General features: G+C 31.1%; 2 protein-coding genes across 6 annotated transcripts; one reads left to right on the top strand and one right to left on the bottom strand.

Annotated features, from left to right (window-relative positions):
* Positions 1-714: 714 nt before the first annotated feature.
* On the bottom strand, positions 715-15,161 carry LOC114876102 (monocarboxylate transporter 12). Of its 5 annotated transcripts, none has more exons than XM_046288912.1 (11): positions 8,753-8,850; positions 8,602-8,679; positions 5,966-6,340; positions 4,705-4,831; positions 4,481-4,624; positions 4,224-4,351; positions 3,950-4,084; positions 3,371-3,653; positions 1,966-2,121; positions 1,619-1,810; positions 720-1,272 (listed from the first exon to the last, which is right to left on the bottom strand). In XM_046288912.1, exons 3-11 carry the CDS (start codon positions 6,044-6,046, stop codon positions 1,109-1,111), a joined length of 1,410 nt encoding a protein of 469 aa, XP_046144868.1. In that variant the 5' UTR covers positions 6,047-6,340; positions 8,602-8,679; positions 8,753-8,850; the 3' UTR covers positions 720-1,108. The 5 variants fall into 5 exon arrangements, with proteins under 5 accessions (XP_046144876.1, XP_046144868.1, XP_046144870.1 ...); XM_046288914.1 differs by having other exon boundaries at positions 5,966-6,336; XM_046288920.1 differs by lacking the exon at positions 5,966-6,340 and having other exon boundaries at positions 715-1,272; positions 8,753-8,846.
* LOC114876101 (monocarboxylate transporter 9) lies at positions 13,191-19,525 on the top strand. Its single transcript, XM_029187180.2, has 10 exons — positions 13,191-13,297; positions 14,292-14,512; positions 15,306-15,432; positions 16,400-16,614; positions 16,696-16,786; positions 16,871-17,139; positions 17,488-17,744; positions 17,819-18,111; positions 18,364-18,558; positions 18,794-19,525. The coding sequence occupies exons 2-10, from the start codon at positions 14,306-14,308 to the stop codon at positions 18,970-18,972; spliced, it is 1,833 nt and encodes a 610-aa protein (XP_029043013.2). The 5' UTR covers positions 13,191-13,297; positions 14,292-14,305; the 3' UTR covers positions 18,973-19,525.
* The last annotated feature ends 2 nt before the right edge of the window (positions 19,526-19,527 follow it).

Raw genomic sequence — 19,527 nt, 5'->3', positions numbered from 1 at the left:
TTTACAGCGGCTCGCAGAAGCGTTCAAACACTCGCGTTTAGCCTTCTAGAAACTTGAATTTTCTACGCTTATCTTCAAAACTAACAAGCTAAAGTGAACTAGAGCGAGATTCGCTCTAGAGCCAACCCTTTTTCGGCCATTTCCGGTCAGACCGGAAGTGGCAAAAAATTTCTTTTTACCGTTAATGGTGGAAGAATTTTTTCGATAACTCTTACCGTTTGGCCTGTACAAAAGTGACAGAAAGTCAAAATGCTATAGCTCCCTTATCAAGATTTTCAATCTTGGAAACATTATATCCATTTTTTCAATCAGAAGCGATTAGAATGGAATGTTTTATTTTATTATTTTGAAATGCAATTACTGCAATACATGTAAATCGAAATGGTGTACAGGGGAAAAGGGTGAAAGAGAAGGCTTTAAAATAAATTCACCTATTTTCACAAAACTCGAAATTTTTCAGTCTTGACAAAAGAGGAAATATCGACTCACAAGTTTAAAAGTTTGCGCAATTTTTATTGACCTCAAGATGCAACTTTCTCGTATCGAGGCCAAACGCCACATTAATTTTAATGCATTTATTTCGGGACAGTTTACTGTATAATACCGGTAAATATAGTAGTAACGAGTACTATACCTGTAGTAATGAGACTAAACGGAATATATCGATAATTAATCAATTATGTTAAATAACATAATGAAAGTACTTGTTGTAAAATAATGGATACATGTTAATAGTATTAATGGTATTCATAATTTTTATTTTTTCCTTATGTTAAATCACAAAACAAAATCAATTTTATCTTCCATGGTATTTAATGTGTTGTTATATTTGAAAATGCAGAAAGTCTGATATGATATGATGACATAAAAGTATCGCAAAATCCACTTATGGCACATCAATATGAAGCTTAGCACTCAAAATATTTGTTGCTCTTATGCATAAAAAATTACACGAAAGAAACTTACATTTTAATGAAAATGTTAATGTAAGTGGTTTACATCAGTACATCATTAATTATGAATTGATGATTGCTTATTTAGTCACTCAATTTTAAAAAACATTTTCCGTCTATTTTTTTGTACAGAATTTGATGAAGATTAATAAGCTTTATTCTATCGCCTTATCTTGTGCTCTTTCGTGTAAATTCGATCTTCTGGTTTTCAGAGCTCTATACGTAAATTCGAAACTCCACGTGACAAATGTAATCATTATCATTAAAGTCATAACGTGTATACAAACTGTATAACTATCGCTTACGTCTCTAATGTAACCTGCGAAATAAAAGCAAACATATATTAGAATATCTCAAAATACATAGTCTATTTTATCTATCATTTTGGCAAATATAGATTTAGTTACATTATGTAACCCTCGAACCGTGAACCACGGAGACAGCTCGGATTTTACAATAATTTAATTTTTGTATTTTATATTATTTTCATTTTCTAAATTTTACACTATTCCTTTAAAAACTGTTCATTCAGTATATGAAATATTCATTAAAAAATTATAGATTTAATTTGTGCAAGTTTGGGTCTATATCGACCTGGATTCCGCTGTTCAAGTGTTCAACATTCTTATCCTTGAGCTTTTGTTATATTCAGCTATTAGACGTACCAATTAAAGGACTCATTATTACGACGAATAAACCTTTCGACACCATAAACATTCCAAAAGCACTAGGTAACTTCTTCAAGGAACAACATTCGGAGACGCTGAGATTTAAATTTACCAAAGTGGCTCCTCGTAAGAATCCTATTACCACAAACATTATTATCAAGGTTATTCCTTTGGATTGCTCTGCCATAACTGAAACATAAATTAAAATGGCAAAAAATTACATAAATAGTTTCAAAATGTTTTGAAATTTTGTAACGAAGCCTCGAAAGCCACTTTTCTTTGTATAACATTTGTTTTTAATATTAATTGTGGAATTTTAAAATAAAGAAGAAGTATGTACGTACTAGATCGTCCGATTCCAACGAGAACGCAAAACACCCAGAACACTGTCCTGTTCTTGAAACCTAATTTCTCGAAAATGGTCGGTAGCAGAAGTCTGGCAAGAATGTCAGTGAATGCTGTTATCGATAAGCAGGAAGCTATTTCTCCATTGGTCATTCCTGTCGACCATCATGTTCCTACGAGGTGTCTACTGAAATCCTAAAAAATGTCTCACAGTGGAACGAAACCCGAAAAAACGCGACGAACAATCGAAAAATCGATCTCACCATTGATTACAGTAATTTTAATTAACATCTGATTAAGAGTATTGTGAATTATACAAAGTATATAAAAAAGAAAAGCACCATGAAAATTACATATTCTAGATAAAAAAGAAATGTAAACGTCTTATGCCAGTTTGCAATCTAAAGTGTTTTTCTTTGATATTTAAGTGATTATAGATTGCGTGTTCGATCTCGAGTTTAAGCCGCATTGCGAACCCTGTTCACGTGTTTTCGAGATAATATCACTCACGCAAAAGAGCACGTGTAAATACGTGAAAGTGCTTATAATAAACACGTTTGTACAAATTATAATAATAAAATATTATTTACACTAGCTTTTCTTGTGGCGAAGTAGGACCAAGTGTGAGTGACCTCTTACTGGTTGTCACCGTTTGCTGATGATGTCTTTTAACGTTTTCAGTATTTTTAATATTTTTAATTTTTATAGTATTCTGCCTAATGGAATTCTTAATATTCTCTTAAAATTTAATCAATAATCTACTCTTAAAATTTGTAATATTTTTAATAGTCATAGTATTCTTAGCATTTTTAATAAAGAATATTAATTTTCAGTTTTCTTAGTACTTTTAGATTTCTCTTGTTATTAAGCATTTGCAGCTTTCACGATGCAAATCATTTTTGAAGAAACCTGTATAGTTCCTGCAATGAAAACTTCCTGATCGATTCTTTGATCATTTATCGCGTTTTTCCGGGTTTCGTTCCACTGTGTGCCGTAGCTAGGATGCTAAACAATTAAATACAAATTCTTATAAGGGATGAACTCGAACTCAGAAATTTGCAAGTAAATAAACATCCTCCTGATTATAAGATAATTTTTTAACTGCCTATCTGGAATCTAAGGAAATGAAAAACTGCTCTTAAAATTTCCAACTCTTCTCGTTTCCTTTTACCTTCGAAACGATTAGAGGTATTGAAAGACTTTATAAACAATATAAATATAGTACTTTTAGATGATTTATTGTAACAGCAGAGTTGTCTAATCAATTGTTTAAAAATTAGAAAAAAGTCTTTAACAAAGCATTGAAAGTTATTAGATATGTTATCACAAGAATTTTAGTATTTTTTAATAACATCCCTTGCTACGGTACAATTTTTAACTTTTATCTTTTTAAATGCTGCTTACCTATGCTGGCCAGAAAAAATGGAGTCATCAATTTGAAATTTGATTCAGCTACATAATACAAACTCAAACCGATAACAACATTGAGGTATACACCGTCTTTAAGTAAATCCAGATCAAAAGTTTCCTTTATCTTGTTAAAATAATTTCCTTTATCATCCCTCTCCTTGTTTGTTTCATTCTTTATAACGTTGTATCTTGAAACTTCTGCACCATTTTCGACTTTTCTCACTGTAACGTCTCCATTCTTCTTTAATAATGTTTCACTTTCCGGGGGATGTATTTCCTGGAAAAGTAAATTGAAATTTATTAATTTTAGAGTTTTTTTATATTTTAGAGGAGTAACATCTGAAAATTAGTATTTCAGCAATTATTTTTTAAGAATATTAGATAAGGAAGGAAAATTTTAAGTATAATTAAGATAGTAAAGAATCAACAATACCAACTACGCTAATACATCATAAAATGCGATAAAAATAAATCCTTTCCTTCAAATTATATAGTGCTAAATAAATTTTAGCCAATTGTATAAAGACTTTTTTAGAATCCGTATGTTTAATTTGGAATTAGCTCGTTTATCACCTTTTTAATCTCTTTGGTATCTCTGACTTCAACGGGACGAAGCAAACAGGCACCAACAACGGCATGTAATGTCCATCCTCCAACGATCAACATTGCTCCACGAAACCCATAAGCAGCCAAAAGAACGTGTATCATCTATATAACAGAAAAAAATTGATTTAGTAGATATTCTTAATTGAATGATTCAATTAATGTATTTATTTTCTGCGTACGTATTTTAGCTTCATAAAGTAATGCAAAGCTATGAAGTAATGGAAAGTTATGTGCTCCATACCTGTGGTACTAACATCATGGCCAGAGTTGTACCTGCCATAGAAAAACCAACGGCTTGTCCCCTCTTTTTATCAAAAAATGTATTTAATGCAACGAAAGCTGACGCGATTGCTAATCCAGTTCCTAAACCTATTATATACATAAAATCATATTTTTGTTATAATTAAAGGTATTAATTGGTAAACTGTAATATCAGCAATTGAAGCAAATTGTTTCAACTGAAACGTAAAATTATAAGAATTTCTTTGAAATACATACCTCCTATAACACTGTAAGTGCATATGATATGAATCATACTGTTAGCGTTTGCCGTAAGTATCAGTCCAGTGGAACTTAACAGAGATCCAAAAAAGGCTACCTTTCTGTAAGAATATTTCTTCAACAATGGTCCTATCAAAAGGCCTAAATTAAAAAGGAATATTAAACACATATATTAGTGAGTTTGTTTCAATAAAACAATTTCAAACATCAAACTACAATACCTGAGAAATTAACGATAGCATCGAGAATGCTCATTATTAATGATGTTCCTGTCGAGTCTATTTCAAGTTCTTCCAGAGGATCGTGGAAAAGAAGACCGAAAGAAGGATCCAGCGATCTTAAAGAGAGCTGAAAAAAAGAATTCATTGTAAGAAAAATGTATTATAAAATTAATTATCAATTAAAAAATTGTTATTGTTTATAGTCATCTGAAAATTTTTGGTTTTGTAATAAACGTTGCTTTCACGATTTCTTGCTAATGTATGAATCATAATTGGTTTCACCTGTCGAAATATTAAAGATTAATGAATAGCCGCGTTATCGAAACTGTTGTTTACTTAATAATGTAAGATACTTATAGAAGTTTAGATCTTAACTAAATCATTATGTAAGCTCGATTATTTCAATTATGCTATCGCTGTAAGGACAGTCTCTTTTTTAAAAGGTACTTAATAAGATAATTAAAAGGTCTGATTATTTTATGTTAATCTATCTTCAAATATAATTTCGCAATAGTAAATACCTGATTTTTGCCAATTCTTTTTTTTTTAAATACCTTTGCAAATGAACAATTATGGAACATAAATCACAAGATTATATATCAATTATAATAATTGGATTTATGCAGGTAATAAAATTAACAAATGATTCAGTTCTACAATTTCTCTAATTTTAACAATCTTCTAAGAAAAGTATAAAACAGAATGTTAACTAATCTTGAAAGATTATTTATAAAAGATTGATTATAGTATAATGTATAATAAAAATACGAGGATTACATAGCGGACAATTAAAAATCAATACTGAAAATTTGCAATAAAATATTTAAGGAATTTTTAAGAAAAATATTTAATTATTAAATTAGAGCTCTAATGCAAAGGGTCAGATGTATTTAGTGATCTTATATTTTATATTTAAAAAATTGTACAAATTAATTTATAGACATAGAAAGTAATATTTAAAATTCAGTGGAAATTCAAAAGTTCAAAATATTATTTAAAATATTTATTATTAAACAAGTACATTTTCAATATACTTATATATATCTATAAAATAAAATAATTCTTCAAGTACTATCCTATAATTTCAATACATTTTTTTATATATACGAGCACAGCAAATATTCATATGACAGCAATATTGCGTCGAAATATTAGGTCGCAAAATAGCTAACCGGAATCGTGAAAGGAGTTATCGAAAACCGGAAAGTGCAAGATATTACAATCGTATAAAAAGAAAAATCCTTGAAAGAAAGAAACTTGCCGTGATTAAGCTGCTACCAAGGCAAACGAACCATCCCCATCCACCATCGGGTGCTTTCTTTTTAATTTCACCTGAATTCATTATCTTTTATACGCACTGTTCACCTGCATATGAACGAGTTCAACGAATGCTCTGTTTAAGAATTCGTTAAGTGTCGCGGTTGAAAGGCCAGAATCTCGCGATCGTGGCTGATTATCACATAACGCGCGGTATAGATTGATCACCGCCTCTTCATTCACTGCTTAATCATCCGATACGTACTCGCGGTAGACCGGCTCCGCGATTTCCCTCACTTCTCGGTTCGATTATGACTGGCGAACTACTGTCATTCTACGTCCGACCGATTCGGTCTTCATTAGCTTCGCTTTGTTCTGCCTGTCCATGGAAAAATACGAGTTACGTTCTTCCTCTTCCGGGACATTTAATATTGGGACAATATTAAAATTGCTATTACATTAATTAGAATAGAATAGACCTTAACGTTCGATTTTCCAATAGATCACTGTATACTATGAGGTAATTTTTTGCACTAGTAAAAACAGTATACGTGTATAACATTACAGCGTCAGGTATGAAAAAACAAAATGAGTGATTAATGAATTGCAATATTATTTTAAATAAATATTTTTCATACTTGTCAGAAAAATTGTTGTTTCAATTAAAAACTTGTTATTTCTGTCAATGAAAATTACACGGTGATTAATTTAAAAAAATATATATATATATACTGATCGAATTGAGTAACCTCCTTCTTTTTCGAATTCGGTTAATAAATGTGTATATTCGTACACAGCCAACAACTTGTTCGTTTAATAGCCTTTCAATAATTCTTTGAACGAGATTCAATAATTATGATTGTCTATAGATTTAAGATTCTTGTTTCTAATTAGCCTCCAAAATGTCAGGTAACTGATGGCAGCTACAAAAATAGATGAGATTCTAGGGAGGAAGATAAATAACTATAAAGAAAACAATTTTTTTCGTATCTGAGGATTCTGCTGCATTGGAGTCTGCATGACATTTAAGTATTTGATGATTTAAATATTATGATAATATTACAAGAATTCCTAATTTTATAAAATATACAGCTGTCAAAGTGTTAATAAAAAAGGTGCTTTTCGTTCTTGCTTTCACTGTTACTTTTGTCCATTCTTTATTTTAATTTATGTTAATGCATGTAAAGTGCTCGTTGTTTCGTTACCTAATGAATCAATATAAAATTCGAAAATAAAATGAAACGAACAAACTCGTATTTGATTGCCAGCTGTAATCGCAGCAATTCCGAGTCACGTGTAAGCATAATTTTCCTTTCATGGAAAATCACCACGTGAGAAGGAACAACTCAGTACAATTTTCCACGTACTAGATTGATCTTAATGTGTCTGTCAGGTGATTTCAATTGACTTTCAATTAAATAATTCCAAATTGTAGGAAAAAGACAAGTTTTTTAGAAAACTTGTGTAAAAAAATACTGTCCTTTCTGAAAGATATTGGACTATATAATTTAATATAACATATAATTTTGTGCTAACATGTATCATGCAGTATTGTCCAACCGAAGTAACTTATCGTGTTGTATCATGCGATAATTTCACACTGATAATGCAGTGACGCGAATAATAATCAATAATGGTGCATGTGAACTTGGAAATCAAAAACCGATAGAGAAAGGATAATATTTTAAATATTGTCAAAATTGTAATAGCAGGTTCATTATTGAATGACAGTTATTGTGTTAAATGTAATTATACTAACTTTTTTTAAAAATTTTGTAAGTATTTTCAGTAAAGGGCAGAATCTCTAAAATTATTCCCTTTTGAAGCAATCTATTCAGTGACTGATCTATTCGCTAATTAGTACAATTATAATGGTGCAAATTAATAATAAGTACTGTTTGAGAATTTAGTGTGGAAAAAACGGAACACAAGTTTGCTGATTTGAGATTCGATAAATGTAGAATAAGTAGAATTGAATTCTTTTATCTAAAAACAACCATGAGGTGTTTTGAGAGGGAAAGAATATTTCTCCAATGACACCTAACCGCATGAAACTGATCTCGAAAGATAAAACGGCTATCCCGGGGAAAATTTCAAGCGGAAAACTATTGTTCAATTCGTGGAAAAAGAATGTTCAAAGCACATAATGTACTTAATTAAGCTTTGAACAAGTTATAATTATCGTAAAAGCTAATCATTGGATGAAGTTTGCAGAGTTTGAAAAACAATTAATAATATACAAGGTGTTCCAAAATTAAATAATTCTACTTTGCAAGTACATTCAATAATCCAGAAAAAGAAAAAAAATATTTTATAAATCAAGTACCGGAAATTGAAAATAAGAAGCTCATTTAACTCTTTCGATCCTGACAGGACACATGCTATATGTTACTATTTTTGATTGGAAACTATCGATAATAAACATAGCAATATGCAAGATAATTTTTATTTAGGCACTTAAAGAAAGAAGAATAAAATCCCAATAAAAGAAACTCGGCTCGAAAGGGTTAATTTTCTACTTTAAGATACCCTCTATTTTCAACCCTCTCTGCACTCCTGCAACTTCTCAATTACGATTTGATCCGTTTCAGGTAATTTCACAAAGCAAGTGTCTACTTTAATAGGATTTAAAATACATACGCGAAGGAGTAGAATTTTTCCAATCCAAAGTTCCACGACCAAATTCTTGTAGTCTTCGAAGCTCTCGAGGGTGAGTTGCTACAGATTAGTGTACAATAGTAAATCTAGAGCAGCAGACCCAATTGTTGCAATAAAAAAAGCTATTACTTACAGTGCGAACAATGACTAGTATGTACGCGTACACCGTGAGCCGATAAGTTGCACTCGACTTTGAAGATGCATACGCGCATCCACAGCTGTCGATGTTTCACTATCAATATGGCGGTTATCGGCCTCGATGTTTCAAAATTCTACCCAGAAACCTCGACAAACAATTCATGAATCGCAGGTCAACGTCCATCGAATCTGCGTCTCTGTTACCTTCTCTTTTTCCTTCTTCTTCTTCTCAAAATCATTCGGGCAGGAAAGTGACACAAGATGAGGATCGGCGAACATGACGGGTGAAAATGACGCGGTATCATTGCACGAGTTCTTTTCCTCGGCACGATTTATCGCCAAGAAACTGGAGGAGGATCGAGGAGTAAAGAAAGCTCGAACCAGAGACAGCAGAGATTACCGATATCTCAATACTCTCGTTCAACCACAATTCAAAGCTGATTTCCGTTGGCTACCCGCGCCGCGAGTGGACATCGACGTTCAATTCCGATCGTGATTTCCTGTTCGTTTCGCCGAATTTATTTCGATCGATCAGTGAAAAGTATCGTCACCTGGTGCGCGACAGTGAATGAACGATCCTGAGGATATGCATCCGTTCGTCAACAAGGTTGACAAAGGTTGACAAGAATCGTGTCAATGTTAGAGCGTTGCTACGGTGCAGAATTGATGGAAAGACAGTTTCTGACGGGTGTGTTGCGAGTTCGGGAATTTAGATCAAGAACTGAATCGATTAAGGTTGAAGGAAAAGATCGATACTGGCATGTTGCTTAATAACGAATTCCTGTCCATCGTTTCCAGGGGATTTTGAACGGTCTACCTTGTTTTCTTTGCTGGCTTCAAGGGCTGATGAGGAGAAAACAGTTTGTATCGTTCATTTTCATCGAAGGTGGGTTCAGATTGACAAGTGCTATACATCTTAGACAATTTGATATTTTTGCATGAGATTTGAAATTTAATTTAAAAATGTTGAGGACATTTGTTTGAGGAGTATATTTTTAATTAGAGATTAGTGATTCAAAATTGTTTTTTAAGTTAAAATAATATAAAATGTTAAGCTTTTTGTCATTACAATTCGCATTACAATTTCATCACGTTTATATTATTTCAAAATAATATATGATACAATTCTATTTCGATATATGAATTGAACTTTTTGTTTCAATGTAACTTTGTTTTACAAGTAATAATGATTAGTGTATTTAATGAAGACTAAAATTGTTTAAAATGATAATTTTTTATCACCTACGCTATTGACTCTGTCCTTATTATTGTTATCACTAATATTACTCTAGTTTCTCTATGCTATTATCACATTAATTTTAATTTTCTTATAAAATTCAAAAGTACAAAATATTGCAATTTGATTTGAATAAATACAAATAAATGTGTTCAAATTTTGATTTTAATGAATTTAAATAATAATGAAATCTGTCTTTGATAAGAGCTGAATAAATTATGTGCACTAAAATTGTCCGAATTCACAATATCAGTACGAACATTATAAAAGCATGTATTATTGTATGGTATTGAGAAAATTAACTGCCGTTAACCTTATTTCAAATATTTCTTCATTATCTTTTTATTATTTATTATTCTTATCGTACTATGTCTCGCGAAACACACCATATACTTTGACGTTGATAACATAGGTAGACAATGTCCTATTTATAATCAAATAACAAAAATATTCTTATTTCGAGAGAAATAATTTTATAATTATCTTATTTTCGTTATGATTTATTTGTTATTTTAACAATTAAATTAGTGATTGTTCGCCATCTGAGGCTTCACGTCAGAGGGTTAAAAAGATCAAATTCATTTAATTTTTCTTAACTCGACTTATATTCGTATATTATTAACACTTTGATGACGAAACACTTTTAAGCTTGATATTATACATGGATCATTTTTTTATTCAAACTGAATCGAACAGTATCTTTTCTCTTCAAAGTATACATGTCTATGTTTATACGTTTAACAAAGGAATATTTGGCTAAGGTGTATATAAATTTTGAAAATCGGGCCATTTCAGTTCGAGACATCTTGTACACTTAAAGCTGATTAAAATTAATCTGAACAAAAAAGATTTCAATGGCAAATATTGTGATCTGAAAACTATCTATCGTCAGCTGAGTAACAGCATCTTAACAGTTTTATTTAAAGCATCTAAAGTGTTTATTACTATGTATCGCCGATAGTAAACGAATATCACATGGATTAATTAACACCACCGCTAAGAATATTTTTTACCAATGGTTTAAATTACTTGTGGTATCAACTGGTTGTGGTTTCGAAGCAAATTTATTTTTGCCTCGTAAATATACTCGGATCGCCATCAGCATTCGAATACTTTTACAAACTTTTATCTTGAAGTACAGTTAATTAATTATTCATAATTGCGACGTGATTAAATGGTAATTAATTAATGATTATATTATTGTTGAAGGAAATTCATTTCATAAAAATATGAATATTTTGAAATAATATAAAATACAATAATTTTAAACATTTAATTGCAAATTTTTTAAATTAATTAATTCGTTCTTAAATCATCAGAAGACTTAGAAAAGATGTCGAATAAATTCTTTTAAATTTTACCGAAATATTTCTGAAGGTTTTCTCTGAGAAATAAAAATTGTCATATTTTTTATTGAAGCTATTAGAGAAAAATGTGTAAATGTATACGTTGTTAAACGATGTCAATGAGCAATTAATGTTTCCCGTGAAGGAGATTTATCACGTGTTCGAGAGTCTATGTGTATTGTATTTTATCACGTTGAAACGTGATAAACGTATTCGGAACGCGTTAATTACATTGCTCAAAGCGTCGGCAAGTGCAGTTTTATTAGTGGTGTATGAAGTACACCAGATTATTGACTTGAAACTTCATTTTCCATTTCCATCATTCAACTATTACGTACAGTATCGAGCATCGTAGGCTTTCTTAGGGAATCATTAAAATAATATATTAAAATTTATATATCATTATTGCATTTTAAATATTAAAAACTGAAGAAGATTTTTAGTGAAGATCATTCACTTTTTTTGAAACTTTATAAATTTTATTAAGTATGAGAAGTTTGCTATTTTTATGACGCCTTACAAGCTGCAACCAACATATATTCAGTGAAAATTGTAGTTATTCCTCAGGGTCAGTATACAAAAATTAGTATCAATTATATTTGACTTGGCAATTGAACAATATTGTTTTGTAAATATTTTATAATCGAATCTTCGGATAAAAATGAAATTGTTAATTTACTACAAGCAGATGAAAAAGTGTAATTCGTGGTATTAAAGCAATAAATGAAAGTTTTGATTAATTTTTATATACGTCTATTATAAGTAAACTTTGTATGAAATATTGCTAAAAGATATATGAAAATAAGTGTAAAAATAAATGTGGAGGAAGTACGCCTGAACGCAGATAACCCACTTTTCACCAATACAGCTGTATCTATTTCTAATAATTCCACACCAGATTTTTAAATTAATTTTTACCATATGTAAAAAAAGTCTGCTTGCATATCAAGTAAAATTTGATAACGAAAGTTTGAGATTGTAAGGATTGTAAGTACAATGCAGAGTAAGAGTATTATGTATAATTCTCAGTAGCCTCACAGAAAGCTGTTCCCAGAATAAGCATAAACCATAAATTATGAATGTAAATTTAAGATACATGTTTATAAAAGTAGAATTATCATTTAATTCAATGCATTAAGTATTCTATCTACGCAGAATCTTAAGTTTATGATCATTTCGTACCTAAACAATAAATACAGTTTTGTAATCAATAAATTTTGAGTTATCAGTTGATACTTGTTGCAATATCAACATATCGCCTCATATATATATATCCGTGACCCCCCACCACTTGCGCGCAATTGTTTGCGCGGGAAAATTTGAATTAATATTTACTTTGTTTACGTCCTCTTCGGTTACATAATACATTTTACAATATTTAATTATTAAACATCACATTATTTCTTTTTTCTAAATTAATTTTAACATTAATTTCAGTTTCTCCAATAGAATCATTTTCCCTAAGGAAGCCTGATTTGATCGCGACTGTGCCAATTTTTTAAAAGGAATATTATCATAACACATTAATTTTCATTTACTGAAAAGAAATTCTTCTTGTTAGTAAGAGTGATAAACAATAAATAAAATGTAAGAAAGATGTAACTCGATGAACGTGTATTACGAGTTACCACATTGTTATTCCTTTGCCACTAACTCGTGATTTAATCAGTTTTATACATAGTGTTGCAAAATATCGTTTACAATCTGAAGAGTTTTTTTCCCAGCTGATTTCCTAATTCCAGATGCTGCGGTAGTAATATTTCATTCTCCATTAAGGATAGGTACTTAGTACACTGACATTGTGTACATAGATAAGAGAATCTTCGAAATCATTTGTACTCCGTTTCGTTCAGTCAAAAACCATCCAGCCGTCTGTCACGTACAGTGTAAAGTTAAATTAATTGCAATTGTGACTTCTCTTCATCGCCCAAGAAGAAACTGTATAAACTTTCTTGTGGTAAGATTCTTATTTACACATTAAATTTACACAAGAGTGAACAATCGTAAATTTTTTTTATTAATACGGAAGTGCAAATTCATTTTTAAGGTATAAATTTTTACAAGGAACACGTGATTGAGTGTCAACTGTTTATTATGAAATACTTTTGACCCACTTTGGCAGATTTGAATTTTTACTGCAGTTATTAAAATGTAAGAACATTATTTAAAATTTAAGAGTTCTATGAGCTAATTAATAAAATAATTTCCCCCAATTTGGAAAATATTGCAAATTGCTTTATGACGATACCTTAGTAACTTATTTTCATTTTTGATAAATTAATGGAATATAAATAGTTAATCTTTCTAATTTGATAAGAAACAGATTTTACTTTAAACATTAAAATAAGTAATACATCGTAAGAGGAAATTATTACATTCCTATAAAAGTAACAAACATTGTATTCCAGTCACTTTCAAGCACTAAAGTGATTATGTTTATTATGTTTGCACGTGAAAGATTGTAAAAAAACATTCTTGATACACTTGTTCAGTGAATTTGCGCTTTTGTATTGTAAGTAAGTTAAACAGTGAGAATTAAAATTCATTGCTACCATAAACTAATAAATTACCAATCGTTAGCCTATTAGTAAATTATTAATTATAGATTCATAAATAAATTTTTGGTCGTTAATGTTCTGTCTATAACTCAATCAACTAAAATTTCAATGAATAAAATAAAAGTCACGAATTTATTTACCAATCTAATGTTTGAGAGTTTCTATTTACGAGCAAAATTATTAATCTTTTAATTGTGAATAGTATTCTATAAAATAAATAATAACAAGGTATATAAGTTAAATGTCTAAATCAGTAGCTATCAAAGTTTTAAAATAAGAAACTGAAAATTCATCATTTTTAACAAGTTTGGTCGTTCTAGGGATAGATAAAATGTTAAATGATTCATTGAATGAGTTAAGATAATTTTGAGATATTTTCTGCAATGTGTGCAGACGCAACAAAGAATATGACGGTAGCTAAACCTAATGGAACAACAACAATGGGAACGACGACGAATATATTTATCGAGGATGAAAAGAAGCTTCAAAACAACGCGTTGTTACCGTACAAGGAAGAAGAAGAGGATGACGACGACGATGAGATTACGTTAGAGGATCTAGCTCCTGATGGCGGTTGGGGATGGGTCATTGCTTTTGCCATGATAGTAGTATTTGTTAGTATTCATTTTGTAACACTTATATTACTTTACAGTACTCTATTACAGAACTTTATTATTACTATTCTTCGATATAACAAGAACTAGTATACATACTTGAAATTCTCATGATTATACTTTCTTTGGGTAATATTCTTATTGATTATGAAATATGCAAGAATTTGAAGCAGTTGCTAAGGGTGTTTAAGGGGTTAATATTGCTTCTCATTCAAAATTTGATTTACACTTGGGCGCAACGAAGGGTTTTTTGAGTTAAGGGTAAATTTAAGGGAAGAAGTCTCTCATCACTTACCTTTGGTTTTAGGGAAATCTATTCTCCATCCAACGAGACGAGACAGTAAATGCGTAGAAATTCACGTGCTCGAAGCAGAGCCGACTCACAGTACACAAACCTCGACCGAAACGTTTGAAGAACTGGAAACAACTGAGCTGCGGCCCTGCATCGGGCGCGTGAATTTGTAAACATATCCTGACTCGTCTCGTTGGACGGATTATAGAAGGAGCCTAGGGTGTGACTTGGGAGACCTTTCCCTATACTTCCTATTAACTAAGAAAAACTCGCATTTTACCTGAAAATATTTTCACCAGAAATTATAATTTTAAGTTTATAAACATTACTTAACTAAAACTTAACTAAAACTACAATTATAAACATTAATGATAAAATAGAAGATAAATAATAAAATATATTATTCGAAAGAAAAGTCAAAAACAATTATAAATAATCATTGAACTTGGTTTTTAATTTAATATTTTATAAGCTTTCGATTTTTATTTATTTTTCCGACAGATTACAACATTTGGACCAACAACATCGTTTGCTATAATATTCGGCGATTTTCTTGAAGCAACTGGTCAGGCTGGTACAGCGATGACACTTTTTAATTCCATTTTCATGGTAACATTTTCCATTGCTGGTAAGTTAAATAATGATATAAATACAAATTATAAATAAAAATCAGATGATTACAAATGCTCCAATATTTGCAACGCTTTCATGAGTTAACATTGAACAAATATACTTTACGTTTATTTGCTATGAAAATATCTAAGCCCCAGGAAGCGAAAATTTGCGTGTGCAAATGCAAATATCGTGACATGCTGTAATCTCTAGTCTTGAAATTAACAAGTTCATTATCACGTTAGCCACGGATTTTCTACGATATTAATTGTCTAGTTAAATTTAGTTTTCTATTAATGACGCCACGTGCTAAATTATTATTAGCTAGGAAATACTGTAATTGTGCAAAAAATTATACTTTTATTATGTTTATAAATTGTTAAGTAATTAAATTACTCTCTTGATGCTGTTCCATTTAAAGCACTCTAAATGCAGAAATTGATTGTGCAGTTTAAAAATAGTAATGTTTCCTCGATGTATTTATATCCTACTTAGCAAATATGACTATATTTGTTTCTCGATGCCTATCTACATCCAGGAGCATAATAACGATAAGGCGTCATTGAATAATTTCAAATTGCATCAGTGGAATCTGCGTTGCATTATCGCAAAATTTTACCAGTACATAACTGCTGATAACATTCTTCTGTGATAATAATTGTAAATAAAACGGTTGACGGAGCTACTGGAAAAATAATACTTATGTTGTTAACCCCCGAATGATAGTGGTTAGGCTAGGCTTAATCATGACCCAAGCATACGAAACGTGTGCAATGGTAACAACAACTCGAATTTCACTCGTTGAAAAAATAATATTTTAAGAAATGGTGTAAAATTGTAAAAGGTGGCAAGAAACAATTCTTGTTGAAATTTTTAAAATTATTAATTTAGCAGAATGGAAAAATTTAGTGAAAAATTTATATACGAAAGAAAAGAAATATTACATAGAGAAATATAAAAAATAATTTTACGTTTCTCACCAGGCTTAATGACCAACACGTTACTGAAGAGATATTCGATGAGACCAGTGGGTGTTGTTGGTGCGGTGCTTTTCGCAGTACCAAACGTAGGTCTAGCCTTCGTCACAAACGTCTACGAAATGGCTTTCATAAATTTTCTCCAAGGCATGGGTCTCGGTTTGATCGTTACAATCTGCAATACGAATTTCAACGCTTACTTCGTGAAGAAAAGAGCACCAGTACGTAAATACGAGGCCGATGGCCGACAATTACCGACATTGTTGTATCCTTAATTTTTTAGGAAAATTTTTACTTTGCAGGTAATGAGCGCGGCCCAAGTTATAGTGGGCTTAGGTGGAATCGCATATCCCATATGTATAGAAAAGATGATGAAAACGTATGGTTTCAGGGGTGAGTTTCTACTGATTTTACTTCAACCCCTAAAGAATCTTATTTTTTATTAAATGAATTACACAATTTTTTCCGATTTTACAGGGACCGCATTAATGACAGGAGCCATGAGCTTAAACTGCATCGCTGGTATGACAATGATGCATCCTGTCGAGTGGCATGCAAAGAAACCGGAAGAAGTACGTGCAGAGAGAGCGCGTCAAAGGGAAGAACGGAAATTGCAAGGAATGGTGGTGTTAGATCGCCGTTTCAGTGACTTTCTTCATGTTCCTGCCAAAACTAGGTGGAGCAGCTTAACTAGTCTCAAGGATGAAGGTGGCAAACATGTTCCGCTCTTAATCGAAACGTTAAAAGTAAGTTTTCACACGAAATAAAATTCAACATTTTTAGACCAGAAGTAAACGGTGCCAACGAAAAATTTAGTTGAACATGATGGTACTCTAATATTAACCCTTAGTTGTTATGGTGACATTTTGGTAAAAGAAGAAGTAAATGGAATGATAATGAATTTTTACAAAAAATCTATTATATTCTTTAATTATATAACATAATATGAATAATGATGAAAATGATGAAAATAGAAATTTTAGCAATCACAGTACCAACAACTAAGCAGTTGCGTCAGAGATCCGAAGATACCAATTAAGCGTTAATTCATATCACTGTATTTTATTAAAATTGTGCCACATTGTTTGCCACAGTCACCTGCAAAAAGAGTAGCATCGATTTCTGAATTAGAGGGCAGAATTTGCAACCGAAGGAAGTCTGGATCGATGCGTGAATTGTTAACCAGACGGTTGTCAACACTTTCGTCATCGAGCTTGGTGAATGTAGTGACAGGTATTGGAGCTGTGGGAGATATAAGGCAACATCATTCAGAGAAAGGCAAAGAAAAGCGATTGGAGAAAGGAGTTCAAGTATCTATGAAGGAAGAGGAAACGGAAAAAAGTCAGCTACAGTATGTAAATATACCACATTATGTCAATTTTTACTACGATATTAAACGTATTAATTAAACGTGTTAATTAACAGAGAAATCTTTGGCGATCTTTTGGAAATATCATTACTGAAGAATTGCGGTTTCATGAATATTTGCCTGGGCATCAGTTTCGTTTTGACCAGTGACTTTACATTTTCGTGTCTCTTACCATTGATGATAATTAACAGCGGTTATACGAAAAGTCAGGCAGCCTTAGCGATTACTATCTGTGCAGCTGCGGAATTGGTATCCAAAGTTTTACTTGCGATCTTCACTTTGGTGATCAAGGTTAAAGCGAAATACTTATTCTTCGTCGCTATGATCTGCATGGCGTTTGCAAAAGCTGGTTAGTAATTTAAATACAAAGATAATTAATACAGTAGAATAGTTTATCTTTCAATAATTGAAAAATTTCAATTTCTAAAATAAATTAATTCTATAATTACACTGTCAACTTATTAGTAATACTTTTAATTAATTTGTAGCTTTTCGAAAAATTTTAAAAATATATCGAACTCCAAATATTTCAAGATATTTTCAAAAATGAAGAAATGGATATTTTTAATTAAGACATTTTAATTGTGTTTTATTTTCACAGGCTACTTGTTGTACAGTGAAACTTTAGTAGGTACCTTAGTGATGATAGCCGTTATAGGAATGGTTAGATCGTGGTTACTAGTTCCTCAACCATTGGTCATCATAGAAGACATCAGTATTGATAAATTTGCTTCAGCATATGGAATTTATGGTGGTATTAGCGGTGTGACTTCTATCCTCTGCGGTCCAATCGTTGGTGAGTAAAATGCATTATAATATCTTTGTTTCAAGTGCAATAATGATGAATTTAAAAAATATACAAAATATGTCTGAGAAGGTTCAAAATATATAAAAGAGACATCATCCCTTTAGAAAAAAAAATCTGTAGAAAATATAATCATTATGTACTAAAAGTAAAATTCATTTTTTTCTTTGTACAAGAAATAAATACTCCCTGAATCGGAGTTTAAAATGTAAGCGATCGTTTTCAGGGCTGTTGAAGGACTGGACCAACAGCTTTGTGGTCTGTCAGCTCGCTCTTATATTAATGAACGTCCTGTTCGTTATTCCATGGGCAATACAGTTCCTTTCAGTAGATTTACCAAAGAGGAGGAAGGAACGAGCGGATAAAATTGCCGCCCAAACTTCCGGTTCCCTTTCTGCAGATTGACGCTAACGGAGAGAGAAGGAGAAAAGACCTTGTGCTTTCAGCACCGTTCAATTATTTAACAGTAGGAATCCTTTTGTACGAATGACTGATCAAAATAATTGTTTGACGATGCTTTTACCAAAGTGTGAATGTTCTTCGAATGAAAGCTACTGTTAATTGGCAATCGCTGATGTAATGTTAATTAACCCTTCGAATAGTGGGAGTTGGATCAATTGTGACTCAAGTGTTTAAACCAAAAGTTTTTCCATATTTCTAAAAAATAGTATGAAATTTAAAAAATAATAATGAAAAGATTTATAAAATCAAATTCAAATTTTTAAACCCGGCTTCGATATTCGAGGGTTAATACAAGAACAGAAACGTACAAATTTTAGCACATAACCAATTGAAATTTATACATGCATAATTTGTTTTTTACGGATTTACTGTAAAAGAATTTAATAGTATTGATTGGAGAAACTTATGCACTGTAGGTGATATATTGTATTGAATGTATATAGATGAATAATTTAATAACGTGCTCGAAATTTTAAATAAACGTTTTGTACTCGAATT

The sequence above is a fragment of the Osmia bicornis genome, chromosome 2 (assembly GCF_907164935.1).
Source record: "Osmia bicornis bicornis chromosome 2, iOsmBic2.1, whole genome shotgun sequence".
Lineage (NCBI taxonomy): Eukaryota > Metazoa > Arthropoda > Insecta > Hymenoptera > Megachilidae > Osmia > Osmia bicornis.
The sequence above is the reverse complement of the archived record's forward strand: the minus strand, read 5'-3'. Positions and strand labels throughout refer to the sequence as shown.

Excerpts from the sequence above, each read along its gene's own strand:
- LOC114876102 (XM_046288918.1), bottom strand. The coding sequence starts at position 6,046 with ATGAATTCAGGTGAAATTAAAAAGAAAGCACCCGATGGTGGATGGGGA. Across the intron at positions 4,832-5,965 it reads TTGGTAGCAGCTTAATCACG|CTCTCTTTAAGATCGCTGGA; the intron begins GCAAGTTTCTTT and ends TCTTTTTTTCAG. Across the intron at positions 2,122-3,370 it reads ATTTTTTCTGGCCAGCATAG|GAATGACCAATGGAGAAATA; the intron begins GTAAGCAGCATT and ends GATGGTCGACAG.
- LOC114876101 (XM_029187180.2), top strand. The coding sequence starts at position 14,306 with ATGACGGTAGCTAAACCTAATGGAACAACAACAATGGGAACGACGACG. Across the intron at positions 14,513-15,305 it reads TTGCCATGATAGTAGTATTT|ATTACAACATTTGGACCAAC; the intron begins GTTAGTATTCAT and ends TTTTTCCGACAG. Across the intron at positions 16,615-16,695 it reads TCGTGAAGAAAAGAGCACCA|GTAATGAGCGCGGCCCAAGT; the intron begins GTACGTAAATAC and ends TTTACTTTGCAG.